This window comes from Momordica charantia (genome assembly GCF_013281855.1).
Source record: "Momordica charantia cultivar OHB3-1 chromosome 4 unlocalized genomic scaffold, Mcharantia_2.0 BLBB01000004.1, whole genome shotgun sequence".
Taxonomy (NCBI): domain Eukaryota; kingdom Viridiplantae; phylum Streptophyta; class Magnoliopsida; order Cucurbitales; family Cucurbitaceae; genus Momordica; species Momordica charantia.
In genome coordinates, this window is record NW_028275162.1 from 29,597,045 (window position 1) to 29,615,114 (window position 18,070).

The 18,070-nt window shown below is 37.4% G+C and overlaps 2 protein-coding genes across 4 annotated transcripts; both read left to right on the forward strand.

Annotated features, from left to right (window-relative positions):
* Positions 1-647: 647 nt before the first annotated feature.
* LOC111020178 (alpha/beta-Hydrolases superfamily protein) lies at positions 648-10,992 on the forward strand. 3 transcript variants are annotated; one of them, XM_022296757.2, is made up of 13 exons: positions 650-1,059; positions 3,197-3,328; positions 3,479-3,505; positions 5,752-5,842; positions 6,999-7,042; positions 7,491-7,589; positions 8,168-8,225; positions 8,346-8,398; positions 8,665-8,766; positions 8,840-8,905; positions 9,830-9,951; positions 10,063-10,234; positions 10,635-10,992. In XM_022296757.2, the coding sequence occupies exons 1-13, from the start codon at positions 925-927 to the stop codon at positions 10,701-10,703; spliced, it is 1,170 nt and encodes a 389-aa protein (XP_022152449.1). In that variant the 5' UTR covers positions 650-924; the 3' UTR covers positions 10,704-10,992. The 3 variants fall into 3 exon arrangements, with proteins under 3 accessions (XP_087978670.1, XP_022152449.1, XP_087978671.1); XM_088122545.1 differs by lacking the exon at positions 650-1,059 and adding an exon at positions 2,215-2,740; XM_088122544.1 differs by lacking the exon at positions 3,479-3,505 and having other exon boundaries at positions 648-1,059.
* Positions 10,993-12,073: 1,081 nt separating this feature from the next.
* Positions 12,074-17,555, forward strand: LOC111020207 (electron transporter, putative (DUF179)). Its single transcript, XM_022296797.2, has 3 exons — positions 12,074-12,481; positions 14,783-14,931; positions 16,632-17,555. Exons 1-3 carry the CDS (start codon positions 12,220-12,222, stop codon positions 17,295-17,297), a joined length of 1,077 nt encoding a protein of 358 aa, XP_022152489.1. The 5' UTR covers positions 12,074-12,219; the 3' UTR covers positions 17,298-17,555.
* The last annotated feature ends 515 nt before the right edge of the window (positions 17,556-18,070 follow it).

The window sequence follows — 18,070 nt, forward strand, 5'->3', positions numbered from 1 at the left end:
ACTTGCTCGTCAGATTCTAACCTTGTTTCGCAGGTTCTTCGGAGGCTCAGGAAGATCATCTATTTCACTTCGACCTACGTGGATTTCGAGGTTGGTCTTTTTCTGGATCAAACAAAGTTTATTTAACCAATACTTGAATACAATTTCAATATTGACTAATTATAAAGTTTATTTAAACGATGGCTCCATTTTTTATTTGATAATGTTACTATGTTTCATTCAATTACACTATAATTTAAACTCACCTATAGAATGAAAATCATACTACATCCATGTAATTTTAACGCCTTGGTAAAGGACGAGTGATGATTATGATGTTGCGTCTTATACATATAGGAACCCACTCTACTTTTTAGGTATGCAATATTTCGTGTTCCCAAGTAATAAATCAGATTAAGACTGATTTGAGCGTTGAAATTGACCGTGCTCTAGCCTCGTTGGTCCGAACTTGATCAATTTGTGTGATCAAACAAGTTGAATTACAGGTGAGGAGGATTAGAACATTTACCATTCCACCGAAGATGCATACACCAGTTCAGCTAGGAGGTGGGCTCTTTTTGTTGTTTTTTAGTTTTAAAGTGTCACAACTCACAAGGACAAATCACCGACCATAGGCAATGCAAGGCAAGGCAGTCATTTCGTCGTGCAGGTGTTAAACATGCCACACAGTCTCCCGCGCGTCGCTCGATGGTCTAAGCCCAGCTAACTTGGCGCGCCCCGTCAGAGCGCCAACCTCGCTTTTTCCGCCTCTCGTTTTCATTTCCTCTTCCTAATTTAATTTACCGTCATTCATCCCGTTCTGTGCACCAATTTTCCCCACAATTCCTCTCTGAATTATCCACCTAAAAGTTGCCCCTCCGAATCTTCCCTCTCAAAAGGAAGATATCGGCTTACGATTCCTCATTTTTGTCTATTCGCCGTGCAATGCCGATAGTTGCGAGTTTCGCGGCGACATTTTCCGGATCCGCCGTTGGTTCAGCGGTGAGAAGCCCGAGCTTTCGATTCGATCGCCGGATCAGCTGGCCTGCTAATCCGACCAGTTTAAACCATCCTTTCCAGGTACCTTTTCGTTTAAAAAATTAAATTTAAACAGTAAATGCAAAAAGAAAAATTGTCTAGATGATTTCTCCCTAGTCCTTAGTTTGCAATATTAACGTCATGCTTTCAACGCAATAATCGAAACTGTCGATGTAGTACATATGTTGTCTCTCTTTATCATTCTGTCATACCAACATGCTAGCCGAAACATAGCTCAAATGGTGGTCGTGGTTTCGAATTCTCTTAATATTCTCGAGAAAGAAAAAGCCAGTATGATAAATTACGCGCAGTCTTAGCGTGTTTCGATTTTTAACAGTTTTTTTAGTTCAACAATTACGGACTGGGATGCAACCATCGACTTGACCATCTCAAAGTGTCTTAGCTAGGCTAGAATTGGCCCATTTTTTTCTGTTTTGTCAGAAGTCAAAAGTATTCCGTTCACGTAAAAGTAAAAAACCCAGAGAAGATAAAACGCGCACAAGGATTTTTCCTAATTACTTTAATCTGATTTGATTCGGCTCGGACCGACCAAGAGAAAAAGACAAAAGTAAACAAATACATCAGTCTCGCATGCAAGCTTGGTGTAAAAATTGTTTACCAATTGGATTTTTTAAATTTAATTTTAACTGCGAGCTTAGTGTAGAGTTCTTTTAGTTCCACAATTGTGGGGCTATCATCAAGCTTTCAACCCTCCAAGATAATAGTGCTTCGTTTAGTCATGCATTTTTTTAATAAGAGACATGAGAGGTATGTATTAATCACAGAAAAGAAGAACAGCCTGACGGCAAGGGGTAGAGAGAACCCCTCCCCAATGGAGCTATTACAAGAAAGCCCTCCAATTTTGGAGTATAGAGTTTAAGGAGTAGTTACAAAAGAATTTGCTGAAACTGTAGCACCACCTCGGAGTAGTAAGTGGTACATTGCTCCACAAAATAGAAAAATCTAAAGACTTGTTCTCAAAAGTTCTATTGTTTATTTTCCTCCGTAAATTCCACAAAATTGCAGCTACAGCAAAGATCCTCATAGTTCCTTTAGCATTACGGAAGCAGCCTCCATTTAGGGCTTGGAGAGCCATTCATCAACCTTACGGGGGAGACAGATTTCAAGATCAAACAATCTTAAAGCTTGTGACCAGCACTTGTAGGTTGTTGGACAGTGAAGCAAAAGGTGATCTAATGCTTTTTCTTCACTAAGGCAGAGAGGGCATACCGAGGGAGAGGGGGACCAATTTCTGCATTTTTTCTAGAGACGATCATGAGTATTCAAGCTCCTGCGAGCCACTGACCAAAGGAACACTTTTATCTTCTTTGGAAGCTTAGACTTCCAAATAGCCTTAAGAAGGGGGTGCTGGGACTTTACAAGGCTTGGTGATGTTTATGAAGGTAGACTTGGTTGAGAAGGTTCCCGAAGTGTCAATGTTCCAAATAACCCCATCTTTTGAATCTACCAAACCAACCGTATCTAGCTGGTTTGTGGGGCCCAACCAGCTTTCAAATTCTCTATCAAAAAGCCCCCTACTGAAACCCAAGTCCCACTGTCCCAGGCTTGATGTTCTTCGTTCCAGCAGCTAGCTATAGTATCATCCTGTCTCGTTAAAACTATGAAAAGATCAGGAAAAGCATTTTCTAGAGTTCTGTCTCCAACCCAGTGGTCCTTCCAGAATCTGATTATTTACCTTGAAGGTCACGAACTTGAGGAAGAGGTTGGTATTCCAAGCTATGTCAAACCGAGTCATGCTCGTATCGGTGATTATGGTAGTTTATGAAAACGGAGATTGCAGGATACTGTTTTATTATCTATAAGTTTCTAGGTCCACTAACCAAACCCTTACATGGTTCGGTATTTTTTTAGCGGAGAGGAATAATGACATTTTCACTTTAAACTGCCAGCTGTTCTGAGATCAACTTTTATTTCGTTGGGGAGGTCTTTGAAGTCAAGCTACTTATGCCTTTGCACCTAATCTTGGTCGTTTGCTCAATCACGCTGACCATGATGATTGAGTTCTTATTTCAAACAAATGGTGTTAAAATGATATCTTAATTGCTATTTAGAGTAAAATTGTTACTTAAACAGAATTCATCTGTGTGGCAATAGTAGAAGACATGCCTAAGAAAGTTTGGTTTCTAGTTGAAAAATGATTATTATGTGTTTTCTGCAGAATGCCGTGCGCTTGCCTCGATCAGTTTATGGTTGCTCCAGCATTGCAATTAAACATTCATCTATTCGTGCAGCATTGTTAGATGAGACAGTTGCACATCAAAATATTACAAAAAGGGCTTCTGAAATTTTGGTATCTATTATCCTCTAAAGCTTACAAGGCTATAATGCCAGTCAATGTAAAACTTTCTGTTTTATGATTTAATGCTTGGTAATATCAAAGAACTTAAACTTTTACCTATTTGTTTTTAATTTAACTAAGGCTATGATGCTTTTTTCACAGGCCTTTGATCTAGTTCAAGGAGCACTTGTAAGTTTTATGCATCCTTTTTACTCTTCCTTGGTCTTGTATGCAGATATTGTCTTCATTCCTCATGTTTTAAGACTGGTTGTCGATGGAACAAGGTGATAATTTAGTGGCAGGACTGAATGGGTGAAATTGAGTTTTGAAATTTTGAGTTGTTCGTGAGCCACCAAATGCATTTTTTTTGCTTTAATGAGAAAAAAACGAAAGAATCCAAGAGAGCAATACAAAAAGAAGGACAGCCCAAGCCAAAAGGAGCTTAAAGGCAACCAAAGCAAAAGAAATAAAGATATAAAACATAAATAATTACAAAAATGGGCTTTAATTAAAAAGAATGAGGGATAAAGGATAACCACTAAAGTCCTTGGTGACGGGAGCCAAAAGAGAGGCATTGAACTTAGCCAAGCCCCAAAGCAATTTTCCTAATTAGACTATCCTATTTGCCAAATGTTCCATAAAGCTATGAAAAAGGCTGCTTGCCACAGAAATGTCCCTTTATCGTGAAAAGGGGATGGAACAAAGCGTCCTCCACACAAGCCTACACCAGTTGCCATGAGCCAACTGCATATTGAAAGTCCCCAAGAAGTCGTCCCAAATTGCTTAAGCAAATTGGCACTCCCCGAACATGATCCAGACTTTCCGCTACCTTTTTACACACTCTACACCACTAAAAGACAATCTCTGTATGCAATCCATGACATTAATCCTCCCATGGATGATTTGCAAGGAAATAATTCTCACCTTCTTGGGGATTTGAGCCTACCAGAACAAGGAGAACAAAGAACCCATGAGAAGGGTGATCCATTAAGAAGATAAACATAGGACTTGCAAGGAAAATCCATGGACAGGCTAAGAGACCAAAACTGAATATCCCTAACTCCCGTTTGAGGGTAGAAATTAGCCAGAGCAAAGAAACATCTAAAGACTCACGATCAGACAGCAGATGGTTGAAGCTAAAGTTGAAAGATAAAGAATCTACAGTGAGAAAAATAATAGATGTAATAGGCACAAATTAAACGAGGACAAGTGATAAAGTCTAGGAAAGAGACAGCCAACAATCTCCCAAAAGAAAATAGACGCCTGATCCTCCAATAAGCCTGACCAAGCTAGAGAAACTCGAATACCTTAGGGCAATAGATCTCCATGGGTTCCTGAAAGTATCTTTGATCCTATAATTGGAAATCCACTAAGAAGGATTACACCCATACTTGCTCACAGTTATCCTTTGCCAAAGAGCAAGATCTTTTGAGCGGAAGTGCCAAAGCCATTTTACGAGCAAGACCTCATTAAGAAGCAATAAATTACTAAACTAGCCCTCCCAACAAGACTGGTTTTGAAACAATCTCTCAACTGATCAACTGGGATCCCCCTCCCCTAAGAAATCTCTAAACAACTTTTTAATTCTAGAAAGACATGAAATAAATCGGGATTCTGTTCAAGATCGATTGGATGAGCTGATCTCCCACCCTTTGAAAAGAAGATTTTTTTCCATGAGGCAAGCCATTTATGAACCTTTTCAATCACCAAATTCCAAAAAGCAATGTGCATAGGTTTGGCTCCCAAAGGGAGACCAAGGATCCTAACTCGTAACCCACCAAAGAAGCCCATCTCTCAACCTCAGACTCCTCACAATCTTAGACTAAGGTAATTGAACGGGAGCCACCACAAACCTTTGTAAAACTCATTTGTTTTTCTATCTTACATGTGGTATTCTTTGATTTTTCAGTCTTAACGCATGCAAACACAAATTTGTAAATATTTTCCTTTTCAGATCATAAGTGTTTTGCAGAATTTTTGTTTCTTTTTACTATAGGCTAGTTCCTGCTTGGCTCCTTTTTGGGCTATTGCTTCTGTAAGCCCCCCCCCCCCCCCCCCCCCCCCCCCCCCCCCCCTCTTTTTTGTTGGTCTTCTTGTTGGCCCCTTGGTTGGTCCTTTGGTATTCTTTCATTAAAAATAAAAGATCATGTCTTTCGGTGAAAAGAAACAAAAACAAAACCAGGGTACCTGAAATGTTTTAGAAATTCTTTTCTTTTCAGTAATCTTACAAAAGAACAAATGTGTGTTTTAGTGAGTTATTCTATATTTGTAAGAAAAGAGATTGTGCAAAGGTTCTGGTGCAATCTGATTTCCCTTTGTATATATAAATAATTTCTGAAATATCAGGGAGGGGAAGGTGTATGAAGCCTATGTATTGCTGTCACATGCTTTGTGCCAGTGTACTGTTAAATTCTGTTTCTGTGTGGTCTGAGCAGGTAAAGTGGAGTAATATTATGGATAGACCATCATCTGATCCACCAACAGCAGTCTTTCTGCATGGAATTCTAGGCAGCAGAAAGAACTGGGGTATGCACTTAAATTTCTTAGGTTGTATTGAATACTTTTCTTAACCTGCTTACATGCTTTCTGAATAGTTAAGAGACATGGTGCTTTGAGTATGTTTTGATCTTTTGTCATGCTAGATGGCCGGGTTGATGGCATAGTATTTAGCCACAGACTCACATGATGTTATCACAATGGATTGATGATCAGACAGACTAAATATGATAAGAGTATGAAACCTTGTAAGATAATTATCACTAAAAGAGCACTAATGGACTTTCTTCTTTCTTCTTCTCATCTCAATGATCTTCTGTTGTGGACTTGTCAGTTTGCTCAGGATATGTGGTACCGTTCTTTTATGTGTTTTGGGATATCCTGGGTCCGTGCTAGGGATTGTAGGGCCATGATGGAGGAGGTGCTTTTATACTCCCTTTTCGTGACAGGGGTTGATTTTTATGGCAGACTGGCTTTCTAGCTATGTTATGGGGTATTTGGCTGTGGAGAGGAATCATAGTTTGTTTAGGGGGTGGAGAAATCTGTGGATTATGTTTGGGATATCGTTAGATTTAACACTTCTTTATGGGGCTCGGTTTCTAAGCCCTTTTGTAATTATTCACTTGGCCTTATTCTTTTGGATTGGAGTCTTTTTCTGTAGGGGATCTCCTCTTTTAGGGCTGTTTTTTTTTTATGCCTTTTTGTAGGCTTTTTTGTATCTCTTGTATCTTTTTCATTATTCTCAATGAAAGTTTTGTTTCTCATCAGAAAAAATAATAATAATAATAATAATAAGTGTCTTTGGATTTTAGGTCTGCATGAATTATTGGAGTCAGGGAATTAATGTACATAATGAAGTTAGTTTAATGCTATTATTTTGCATCCACTTGCTAATATTACACTTCCGTGAAATTTTTTTAATTGTACTGTAAAGAAGTTTAACGCCATTATTTTGTATCCACTTGCTAATTTTCCACTCCCATGAAAAAGATACTGTACTTATACTGTAAAGATAAGCTGTACTCATTGGTGAATATTGGACGATGGTGCCAACTTGGACTGAGTGTGCATGTGTGTGTAAAGGACTAGATATGAAATTTAGATGTGAAGATCGCAATTTTATACTTGGCCTTCTGTAACTGTAGCTTTGATAGTTGGAGTGCTCACTTAGTACCTTATGCTACAGGAACCTTTGCTAGAAGATTGGCAAAAGAATTTCCAGAATGGCAGGTAGCTTTTTTATGGTGTGTCTGCTTGGGGACGGGGGGATCTACTTTCGGTTTTTTGTTCTAAACAGTGTAACTTTTCTCGGAGGAAAATAGTGGATTCTTTCACTGGAAACTTACAACCTTGAGCATGTTTTAAATTTTCTCTTTTGTGTTTCTTATCAAACAAAATCTTTTCATGTTTCTTGTTAAAAAAATAAAAAAAATATATGTATATATATATATATATATATACATTTTCATGCTTGCACTAGAATTAGAAACCATGTGACAACACCTACACACATGCTTGCTCACCGTTCTTGTATCTACTCAATTATAGTCTCTCACTCTTTTGGTTGCATTCATACATTTTAATATCTAAATATCTTTGGTTGAAATTTAAAGAGGGCATCTTGGTTTTAAGTTTTAACAAAGTTGCTTACTTTCATTCATGTGTTGTTATTTTGTAGTTTCTTCTGGTAGATTTGCGATGTCATGGTGATTCAACCTTAACTAGGAAGATGAGCCCTCACACTGTTTCTGCTACTGCTCTTGATGTATTGAAGCTGGTGCGTGGTCTTCAGACATTGAATAAAATTATTAGTCGTGTTCATTTCTTGATATGAGATCCATGAGAAAAATAGACCTTTTCGTCTTGGTCTAAAAATATTTTAATTTTTATAATGCGCATAAGAATAGACCTTTGAACAATTGTTCCTTTTCATCTATCAATGAAAGATTCGTTTCTTGTTCGAAAAAAAAAAAAAAAATAATGCGCATCACATGTTTTGTGTGTGTCTACATGTACATATTATAATGGAAAACAACGTCCCTTCCGTTTTACAGTGTCTATGTAGGAAAGTGAGTATTGGACTTGCTTGAATTTGTTAGTCTCATTATATATGGATGTGCCTTTTAATGTTGACGCAATGCTTTGTACCATCGTCCACTGCCTTGAATTTGGTATACAGAGAATTTAAAACTAATGTTATTGACCATAATAGGCTGTGGTCATATTTGGCCTCAGTTATCTAGTTTTAGATGAAATTATTTACATTTGTTCTCTCTCCTTGGGGAGATACCGTGCTTTAAATGTGATGTAAAAAGATGCACGCGAGTTTTCTAAACTCCATTAATTGTTAATTAGGTTCGACAGCTGAAGATAACACCTCGAGTTCTAGTTGGGCACAGCTTTGGAGGAAAAGGTATTTCATAACCTAACATGCAATGCACCCTAACCTTTGGGCAATTTGACATGAAATCTTATTCATGTTTCAGGTGCTAATGGTTCTGGTGCTTACTGCACCTTAAAATTATCTTTGCAGTTGTCTTGAGTATGGTAGAACAGGCTGCTAAACCTCTGGCTCGGCCAGTGAGAGTAGGTTCCTTCCTACTGATTACATTTTAACTCTTGAGCCTTTAAAATTTAATACATAGGTATTGAGAATTTCGAAATGTCTCTTATCACAGAAAGAGAATTAGAGAAGTAATTAATTAAGGATTTATTCTGGAGTGGAAGGTAATCAAACGTGATAAATTATGTTCCTATGTGGAGGCTTCCTCTCAAAGAATCTAAATAGAGCTGGTGTCCTTCCCCTTTATGTTCCCTTCTTTTCATAATGTTTATTTTCTTTGTTTCTGTAGGTTTGGGTTCTGGATGCCACACCTGGAATAGTTAGACCTGGTGGAGATGGAGAAGACCATCCTGAAAAATTAATATCTTTCCTAAGTACGCTGCCCAAGGAGGTAAATTAATATCTTTCCTAAGTACGCTGCCCAAGGACACCTATCACTTATTATACATATTCTTTTATGGTAGGTGTCCTCGAAGCAGGATGTGGTGAATGCTCTTGTTCGACATGGATTTTCTATGGATGTAGCACAGGTATCATGGTCTTTCATCTTGAACTGTTTACTTGAGCAGTTTCTTTGAGCTTCTACTGTCACACGAAGATTTCATTCATCTTTTGGGTGCTTAGTTAAGCAGCTTTCTTGAGAATCTATTGTCATGCGAAGACTTTATTCATCATTTCGATAAGGCTCCACTCACACACCATCCTAAACCAGCCTCCTTTCCCCTCAAGTCTGATGAGAAGTCTGATGCACAATCCTAAAAATGCAAAGACTTTGTTGTGTTTAAATTCTGATGAGAATTATGAGAGAACACGTCAAATCTTGACGCAAGCTTGCAAATTTTGTGGCTAATGTAATTGAATGGAGCATCAAAATAAAAGATCATGTTGTAAGGGTCCTTTTATTTCCTAATTCAATTATTCAAGGAAGTAGTCCCAAGAAATTGCTAAACGAAGTTTGTGATGATACTACATATATTTTAAAATATCAATTTCAGGGATTTTGAGTTCAATTCTCCTGGATACTTTCTGGGGCTCATTAATAAATAAACCAGTACAGAAGAGGGCCAAAAAGAAGCCAAAAAATCACGGGGACTACAAAAAAATATTTATAAAAGGTGGATAACTATAAAGTTCCGAAGTATGAATATGAAAAGAGGTGTTAATGTGCTAGATACAAAACTTCCTCCCTCGATCTATCAATGCCCAAAAGGTTCTCTTCGAGCTTGGTTCTCGGCCCTTTATTTTGTGGGGAGAAAGCATATAAATGATGTTAAATTATATCTTTCACTGCATTTTGCTTTGGTTTGAGACTGGAGCTTTCTTGGTATTCTGTTAGTTCACAGAAGGTGTTTACTTATCCTGCTTATAATCATAACCTGTTATATAATATGTCAACTTTTGGGATGCTTTTGTTTTGAGATTGAACTTCTTCTGAAAATTCCATTGTTTCACAGTGGGTCGTTACTAACCTTCGACCTATTGGGCCTCGTGGCTCACCATCATCTGGCTTTTCATGGGTATTTGATCTCAAGGGCATTGCTGAGATGTATCAGTCCTATGAAGAAACAAATTTATGGTAGTAACCTTAGATACTTGTTGGTTATCAACAAATTCTTTTCTCTCTCTCGAAATGCTTTGAGTTTGATCACCCAATTAGAAAATGCAATCTAATATGACTGTTTTGCAGGAAAATTGTGGAAGATGTTCCTCGTGGTGTGCATATCAATTTTTTGAAAGCTGAAAGAAGCTTGCATCGATGGGCACTTGAAGACATTCGGAGAATCCATGCTGCAGAGGAACTGGCTGTTGAAGAGGGAGGTGGCGTTGAAATGCACGTCCTCGAGGATGCTGGTCACTGGGTATGGTTTTTCTTTTTTACCCATCTTTTTCCCCCTCTTCTCTCAATTTATAATAATAAGTAATATTATTCGCTATGTTTGGTAGGATAGCATGTTAGTTTCCAGTATAATAATTTCATCCTTTCTTTTTCCTTCTATTGTTTGGTGGAAGATTGGGAACTTGAGTTAAGAACTCTATAGGATCTTGTTCTATTTAGAAATTGCAACCTTTATGATGCTTCATCCGCATCCAAGCTACATTTAATTGACTTGGTTTATACTTCCACTCTAATCACACCTTAGGCGTTATCAACGGAGATTTGGGTCATTTGGAATTGGGTTTTGCTCATTGTCTATGCTCACATTGTGTAGTGTTGGTGTTGGTGTGGGCACATCTCATGCATGCTTTTTGTAATAACAGGTGCATGCCGATAATCCAGATGGACTGTTTCGGATCTTGTCATCCTCTTTCAAAGGGATTAGAACTTAAGGGGAGCAAAGCAAGGCTTTCTCGATATCGTATAGATTGCATATCTCATTTCTCAATTCATTTCACCTTAGCTTGTTCATGTTTTCAGTTCCTCCAACCTCCCAGCTCTTTCGTTTAGGCACATAGGAACTTGCATCATCATTATTTTGTATATCTATTATAAATGTTCTGTCTTGTGGTCTTGCAAGCCCAAACGTTAGCCTTACATTACATGTCTTCCGTTTGCATCAAAACAAGTGGATCTGTTCCTGATTAACGATATTCCACATTCCCTGGGGTTCTTTCTTCATTTTTCTATTGAGTTTAGTTAGCTAATCTTTTGTGCTTATCTGCAACACACGAATCAAAATTGTAGCCCCATATATTATTAATTGATTTGATCATCGTTGTATAGAATTTATGCCTATACTAGGAAAAACAGATATTCTTCAGGGCGAGGTTAGAGAAGCTTACACAGTGCTTTGTTTTGAAACTAGATTTAAAGTTAGGACAAATTCCCTCCTCTCTCTCTTAAGTTACTTTAAATTGACTTTTCAAAAAAAATTATAATGATATTGAGTAAATGTACCATTTTTTTTTGTCAATATTTTAAAAGTACATTAAAGTATTATTAGTACCAACAAAATATGAGGATGGGGATTTGAACTTTCAGATATTGATTTGGGGTAAAGAAACTCAAGAAGAGACATTTAATCTAAAATTATCTCTCTAGAATACTGATATTGAGTTAAAAATAATTTGTTTTGTCAATATTTTTGCAGCTACATTGCTCTAGAAATGTACGGTAAAACTAACAAAAAATTCCAAAGAATTCTTTCGCACTTCGGTGCAGGTAAACTTGTTGATTGGCCATGAATGACTAGGAATCTACACCAAATACGTGACAATTTACATTAGATGCAAAGAGATGATTGAGTTGAGACAACTGCCAAAAGATATTACAGTTAAAGTCTATTTACCCTCTTTATTCCAACAACTATGCATAACTCAATTTAAACTTTGTATAAATTATTTTGAAGAATTCGAGAGTTACAATTACAAATAATAACATAGTCAACAAATCAACTATTTAGCACTATTGAAAACAATTCTATCAAATATTTACCAAAATGTCATAAAATGCTGATAGATATATTTTTATTTGCAATTAATCATCAATGATAAATTTTAAAAGCCAAAGCGTTAAACATGTACTAAAAAAAAAAAGATAATTATATAAATGTATTTTTTTTGGTTATTAAAAAACAAGGGGACGGCTTAACCTCACTCGGTAACTCCCCCACTCGCAGTCTCACTGTATGACTTCGCCCACACCTCACCTCACCAAACCAACATAATTCCGTTAAATTATGGCATATTCTCTCTCTCCCTCTGCGTCGTTTTCATCTCTCTCTACAAGTCTGTTAGCTGCTGATTGTTTGGCTTTTAATCTTCAATATTCTCTCGTTTCCCTTTTTCTATCTTCTTCTCTCGGGTGGATCATCGTTTCCGACGCCCACGAAATTGATAATCGGATATGGATCTCCTTGCTGTACATGTTAAGAACACCGCCACTCCCAGCCCCAGCCCCCTCTCACCCAATAGACCTATTTCTTCCAGTTTCCTCAAGTCTACCAGAAGATTTTCTTCTCCACATCCCTCTGCCTTTGGCGCTGAACTTCTCGGCCTCCTTGAGATCCGAGTATTCAGGCCCAAGCTCTGCTCTACCGCTTCTGCCTATCGCTCTTTTCTGGTCACAGCGATTGCCAAGAAGAATCACGACAACTCTCCATCTCCTGGTACTTATTTTCTTCTGGAACCATTCAATTATTGGGGTTTGATCCTCCCCATTTTTCTTCTGTTTTTGTTTTTTTATGCTTCTTTCACGATACGGGTTCGGTCATTCTTTTGACATTTCCATGGAATTACGATATATGGCCTTTTGCGCTGCCTGCTAAAAATTGCTGGGAATAACGATTACAATACTGACTGCAGACTTATCTAAGCTTAAAACCTAAAACCTGGACATCAACCCAGCAGTTGCGGTACAGCTATACTATACCAGCTTTAGGACAAAGATAGCGTTCTAAATTAACGCTACAGGTTTTGATTTTCCCAGCTACCGAGTATGAAGTGTTGTTAAAACAATTCATTTCCTGGACTATCTTACTTTTACCTCTTTAAATTGATATTTTACTATTTATGTAAAGTGGTAGGGAAAAACATTAACTTTGGCATTTTTGTTCTTGTGGGTTCACGCTCATTAGTGTAATTCAAGAGTCGAGTTTTAATCGTTATTCCAAGGTAAAAGAACGATCAATTAAATGACAAAAATCTTGTTTGAAGTAAGGCATAATGTGTATGTGTCTGTGTGTGTTTTTTTTCCTCTTTTGATACAGAGCATAATGTGGTTATCCTAATAAGGTTGCACAGAGCACGCCTAATATTGATGATGCAGGCGTGCACATCACAAAAGTTGTATTGGATACTTTAGGGTGTACCTTGCAGTTCGTACTCGTGTTGTAGTGATGAGCCTTTTTATTTTCCTAGATGTGTCCATTGGGTGTGGGCGTTTACCCAATGAAGACTTGCATCTGTGTGCTTAGGGGCATGACAGAAGTCGTTATATTGTATCTAATGCGAATGATTATGATGAATTCGCTTGGACAAACATTCCCGTTTACTAACAATCAGCCATGGTCTATAAATAGGTCTTTGACTCTTTCTACATTTGTGCACTTGAACTCACAAAATTCATTCCTGAAAAGAGTCTCAATCACATTTGATTTGCCCAATAAGATTAGTACCATGCTGAATCAATTATTGAAGAAGTGTTGTATTTTGAGGGGAGTATGTTCTTATCACTGTAGCACCTATGGATGATAACTCTGTGTTATGGAATTTTGCTGTGTGCATACCTGAGGTACTCACAGAAATCAGGCGATACATGTAAATGGAGAAGTATTTTTTTATTTTTCTTTAATAAAAAGAATTTGAGGTGCGGTAGTGTTAGAATTTCCTATCTTGCTGATTGTAGGAATAGAATGATCAAGGAGGTTTGGAATGTGCAGAGCTACTTGGATCCTTAATTTCAGGAGGTTTTCGAATTTGAATGATTGAGAACGGGTAGAAGACTAGTAATAATCTCATTATTGGTAAATTCAGACTTCCGCTTCTGTAGGAAATTGCATATGGAAATTAGATGTTTGTGGTCTGTTTTTTACTTTACATTTTTTTTTATCTAAAATGACTTCTTATGGATGATTAGTACCTATTTTAGTACTTTTTCATGCCGTGAGAAGTCCATCATTGATTGCATCATACCATTTATACATATATTATGTTGTTAACCTCATTCAACTTCTTTTTTGACTATTACATGTGATTGTTGTAATCTGCCTACTTTCATAAACTAACGGTTCTCGACAATTAGTGCTTTAGCCTTCAACAGTTGCTTTGGGAAATTGAGGAATCCTGGAGAAATAGTACAAGCCATGGATACATCACCCAAAAGTTATAGAAAGGAGAATAATATTAATATATTTTTCACCTCCATTTCCAGTTGAAAGAGATGCTTCTGACGGTGATGTTAATAATGAAGAGGTTGCTTTGTCCCGGAGTTTGATGTATCGTTGGCATGTTCCTTCAGGAGAGGTGCATATCCTAGTAGATGCTATTTTAGTGTGACAGTGGAGATAGCTTAGTTGTGGGGCTTGCCTAAAAATTGGAAAGGTTCGAAAGCCGAAAAAGAACAAGCTTCTCCACAATGTGAAAGTTAGATGCTGCCAATCTCCTTGGAGAGGTTCTGGATGTTTAATTAAAGTGCACTTCTTTCAAAATCTCCATGATGGATCATAGGCAGGTCCTCAAGATCTAGGGCAATATTGTGTTACTTTTGTCGCTCATGAATCTGTTATGCTTAAGTAAAAGGTGTCTTATTGATACCTGTCTACATTTGTTATCTGTACCTGAACATTCTTATATCTTAGTTATTCTTTATGCCCTTTGTTGATAGGACTCCTTGTACTACGTTTAGCATTTTGTACTTTACATGCTTGCCATGAGAAATATCATTTTTTGTTTTGCTTTCTTAAGTGCAGGAAATGGAGATCACTCAATTCCTGGAGAAGACGCTAAATCAAACAATTTTTCTGATGGCAACAAAAGTAATGAAACTTCTTCCCAGAAATCACATCATATTAATTTGGACTGGCGAGAATTCAGGGCAAACTTATTTGCTCGTGAGCAGGTGATTCTTTTTTCTTTGAGTGAATTCTATATTCTCCTTTTGGAAATGAAAAATTGATCATACTGATTAGGAAATAGGCGTAATCGGGTATTTGCAAAATACCATGTTTCTAGCTCACTCAGGGTAGAAATCCTCTCATTGAATGCTAAGGTTGTATTCGTTAGTTATGACAAAGAGATGTGAGAGCAAAAATGATCATTTATTTTTCCTTTTACTACATTATGATGTTATGTGGATTGGCCTTATCATAGATTCTTTTATGGTGTTTTTGTTATGGCCTTTGGCTGGTGTAAAATTTTCTCCCTTTGACAGATCACAACTTAAATGACCTCTTGATGAGCTGAGAGGCCTTTCTATCTAGGTAGCACGGACACACTTAAAAGGAAGAAGTGTTGGTGTTGGACACGTGTCCAAAATTATTTTATATTTTTTAAAGAATCCGACACTTCGGAGATACGGCCAGTACACGTTTGGGATACGTCATTATAAGAAAATAAAAATCAACCCTAAACTTAAAGCAGCACAAATTAAATAGATTTTAAATTTTAGCCTAATAGACCTTCATGAAATTAGGCCTCAGCCCACCATACACATTAGGGTTTTACCTTTTTTTCTTTTCGATCTTTCTCCTCCCACTCCAGATTCCCTTTTTATTTTTTTCTTTTACTTAGTTCTCTTATTTCTTTTTCATCAATCGACGACCATCACTTGTGGCCTGCAGGTTTTTTTTTCTTCTCTAGAAACCAAAAACAAAAAATCAGCCTAAAACTCACGTACTCCCCAAAGTTATAGAACATAGGTGAATGAAGAAGAAGATAAAGAAGAAGAAGAGGCAGCAGTGTTGAGAAAGAAGTAGGAGGAGAGGAGAGTAGAGGAGGCGAGAAGAAGAAGAAGTAGGAGGCAGCGGGGCTTTGATCAGTCCTGTATATATGTGTGTGTGAGAGAAATAGGGGTAGGGGAGCTAAGTCATCTCTGCAAGGGATATCCGATTCATTTACCAGATGCAGTGCCCTTTGGGTTATATTATACTAGCTGCTTTTGTCAAGTTCGAATACATTTTATTTGATTGTCTTGGAATTAGATGGTTTTCTAAAATTGAGTTGTCATTATATTAATAGTATTAGTAGTGATCTAACTGTTGAGCCTGAGAAGTTTAACTATATTAAGAGGATTACTGGAGGGCCGGATGTTTCTGCGAGTTCAGTGGAATAAGCTGATTGCGACTTGTGATCATGAGCAATGAACGACACACAAAAATATGGAAACATTTACTTAAAGTTGTGAGAAGAGCTATCTAGTTTCATCTTTTTCCCTGCTGGGTTTTTCTTGAATGACTTATACTTTTTCTAGGCATAGTTGCTGTTATTAATGTCTAGTTGGGTACGTAATTGTTTTCAGTTGCACAGCAAGTGTGCTGTGGTCTGACATGCGGTTCCTGCTTTGTTTTGTCCTGCTTTCTCTTGTGGGCGTCATATTGAAAATGGTATATCGTCGTCAGATAATAATACTAGAGTAATACGACAAATAACATTTTCTAGTATTATTATCAGATAGAATATAAATTCAAACAACCAAGGTCAATAAAAAAATATACATATAAACTCTTGGTGTAAATGTCTTATCACTACAGTTTCTCATCTTTGATAAGAGAATATGAACCGTTTGATCCCACCATTTTCTGTGGTGTGGATTTTTTGCAGGCAGAAAAGGTGGACACCGATGTGAATGTCCAAAGTGCAAATGTCCACGAGTCTAAACCTCTTGGCCTGAAGTGGGCACATCCTATTCCTATACCAGAGACTGGCTGTGTCCTTGTTGCTACGGAGAAGTTGGATGGTGTTCGCACTTTTGAGCGAACAGTCGTCCTTCTCCTCAGATCTGGAACCAGACATCCTCAAGAGGGGCCGTTCGGAGTAGTTATTAATCGCCCACTTCAAAAAAAGATCAAGCATATGAAACCAAATAATCTTGACTTGGCAACTACATTTTCTGATTGCTCTCTGCATTTTGGAGGGCCTCTTGAGGCGAGCATGTTTTTGCTGAAAACCGGAGAAAAACCAAAACTCCATGGCTTTGAAGAAGTGATCCCTGGCCTCTGCTATGGCGCTCGAAACAGCCTCGATGGAGCTGCAGGGCTGGTGAAGAAGGGAATCCTTAAACCTCAGGACTTCAGATTCTTTGTGGGTTATGCTGGGTGGCAACTGGATCAGTTGAGGGAGGAGATTGAATCAGATTACTGGTATGTGGCTGCTTGTAGCTCAAATCTACTTTGTGGAGGCGCATCAGAGGGACTGTGGGAGGAGATTTTGCAGTTAATGGGTGGCCACTATTCAGAGTTGAGCAGAAAGCCTAAGCAAGACATGTAGCTATTTATTTAAACTTTAAAGGAATATTGAGAAATCTGAAGTGAGATGTGTAATCTAAGTCAAGTTAAAGCCATAAAAGCTGAAAGCCAAATGTACAGAACTTAGCTGGCTTTCGAAATTTAGCAGTAAGGGACAACAACCACCTCTTAACTATTTATAAATGTAATTTATGTAGAGCATATTCTCATTTCCCTGATTCAATAGCTTTAGACTCTGTCTACTGTCTACCTCTAATAATAACTTCAATTTTTTTTGTTATTTTTCCATTTAAAATTAAACTTCTTTGCGTACATTTTTATTTTTCTGTAGAGGGTAGTTTTCAGAAATTTTTATTTGGTCTTTGTCTTCAACAGACAAAGAAATCAGTATCAAATAAGTGGATTTTTTAAAACTTGAAAGCTAAAAATGAAATTCAACCTTTTGTTCCCTCTATATAGTAGAGGGAGAAAATTCAATTCTCAATACTTTTTCATAAATAAAATAATTAAAAGCGTAGTTATTAAAAAAAAAATAATAGAAAGAAAAAAAAAAGTGGACAAAAAACGCTAAAAGGAGAGCTTAAACCTCTGACCTTGTGGTTAACAGCCACATGCTCTAACCAACTGAGCTATTTCAGCCATTGTTTATTTATTTGGAAAACATGTTATATATTTACAAATAGAAAATGGCAAAAGATATTTTCGTACTTTAGATTAGTTTTCCGTACGTACTGCGCTCCATGCCGAGTGTGGATGTAGCCGACCCTAAGTTTTGTTTTTCTTTTTTTCCTAAAT

Bases quoted from the DNA above. Each gene is read 5' to 3' on its own strand.
- LOC111020207 (XM_022296797.2), top strand. From the start codon at position 12,220: ATGGATCTCCTTGCTGTACATGTTAAGAACACCGCCACTCCCAGCCCC. The intron at 12,482-14,782 runs GTACTTATTTTC...TCTTAAGTGCAG, and splicing joins CGACAACTCTCCATCTCCTG to GAAATGGAGATCACTCAATT. The intron at 14,932-16,631 runs GTGATTCTTTTT...GATTTTTTGCAG, and splicing joins ACTTATTTGCTCGTGAGCAG to GCAGAAAAGGTGGACACCGA.
- LOC111020178 (XM_022296757.2), top strand. From the start codon at position 925: ATGCCGATAGTTGCGAGTTTCGCGGCGACATTTTCCGGATCCGCCGTT. The intron at 7,043-7,490 runs GTAGCTTTTTTA...GTTATTTTGTAG, and splicing joins AAGAATTTCCAGAATGGCAG to TTTCTTCTGGTAGATTTGCG. The intron at 10,235-10,634 runs GTATGGTTTTTC...TTGTAATAACAG, and splicing joins TCGAGGATGCTGGTCACTGG to GTGCATGCCGATAATCCAGA.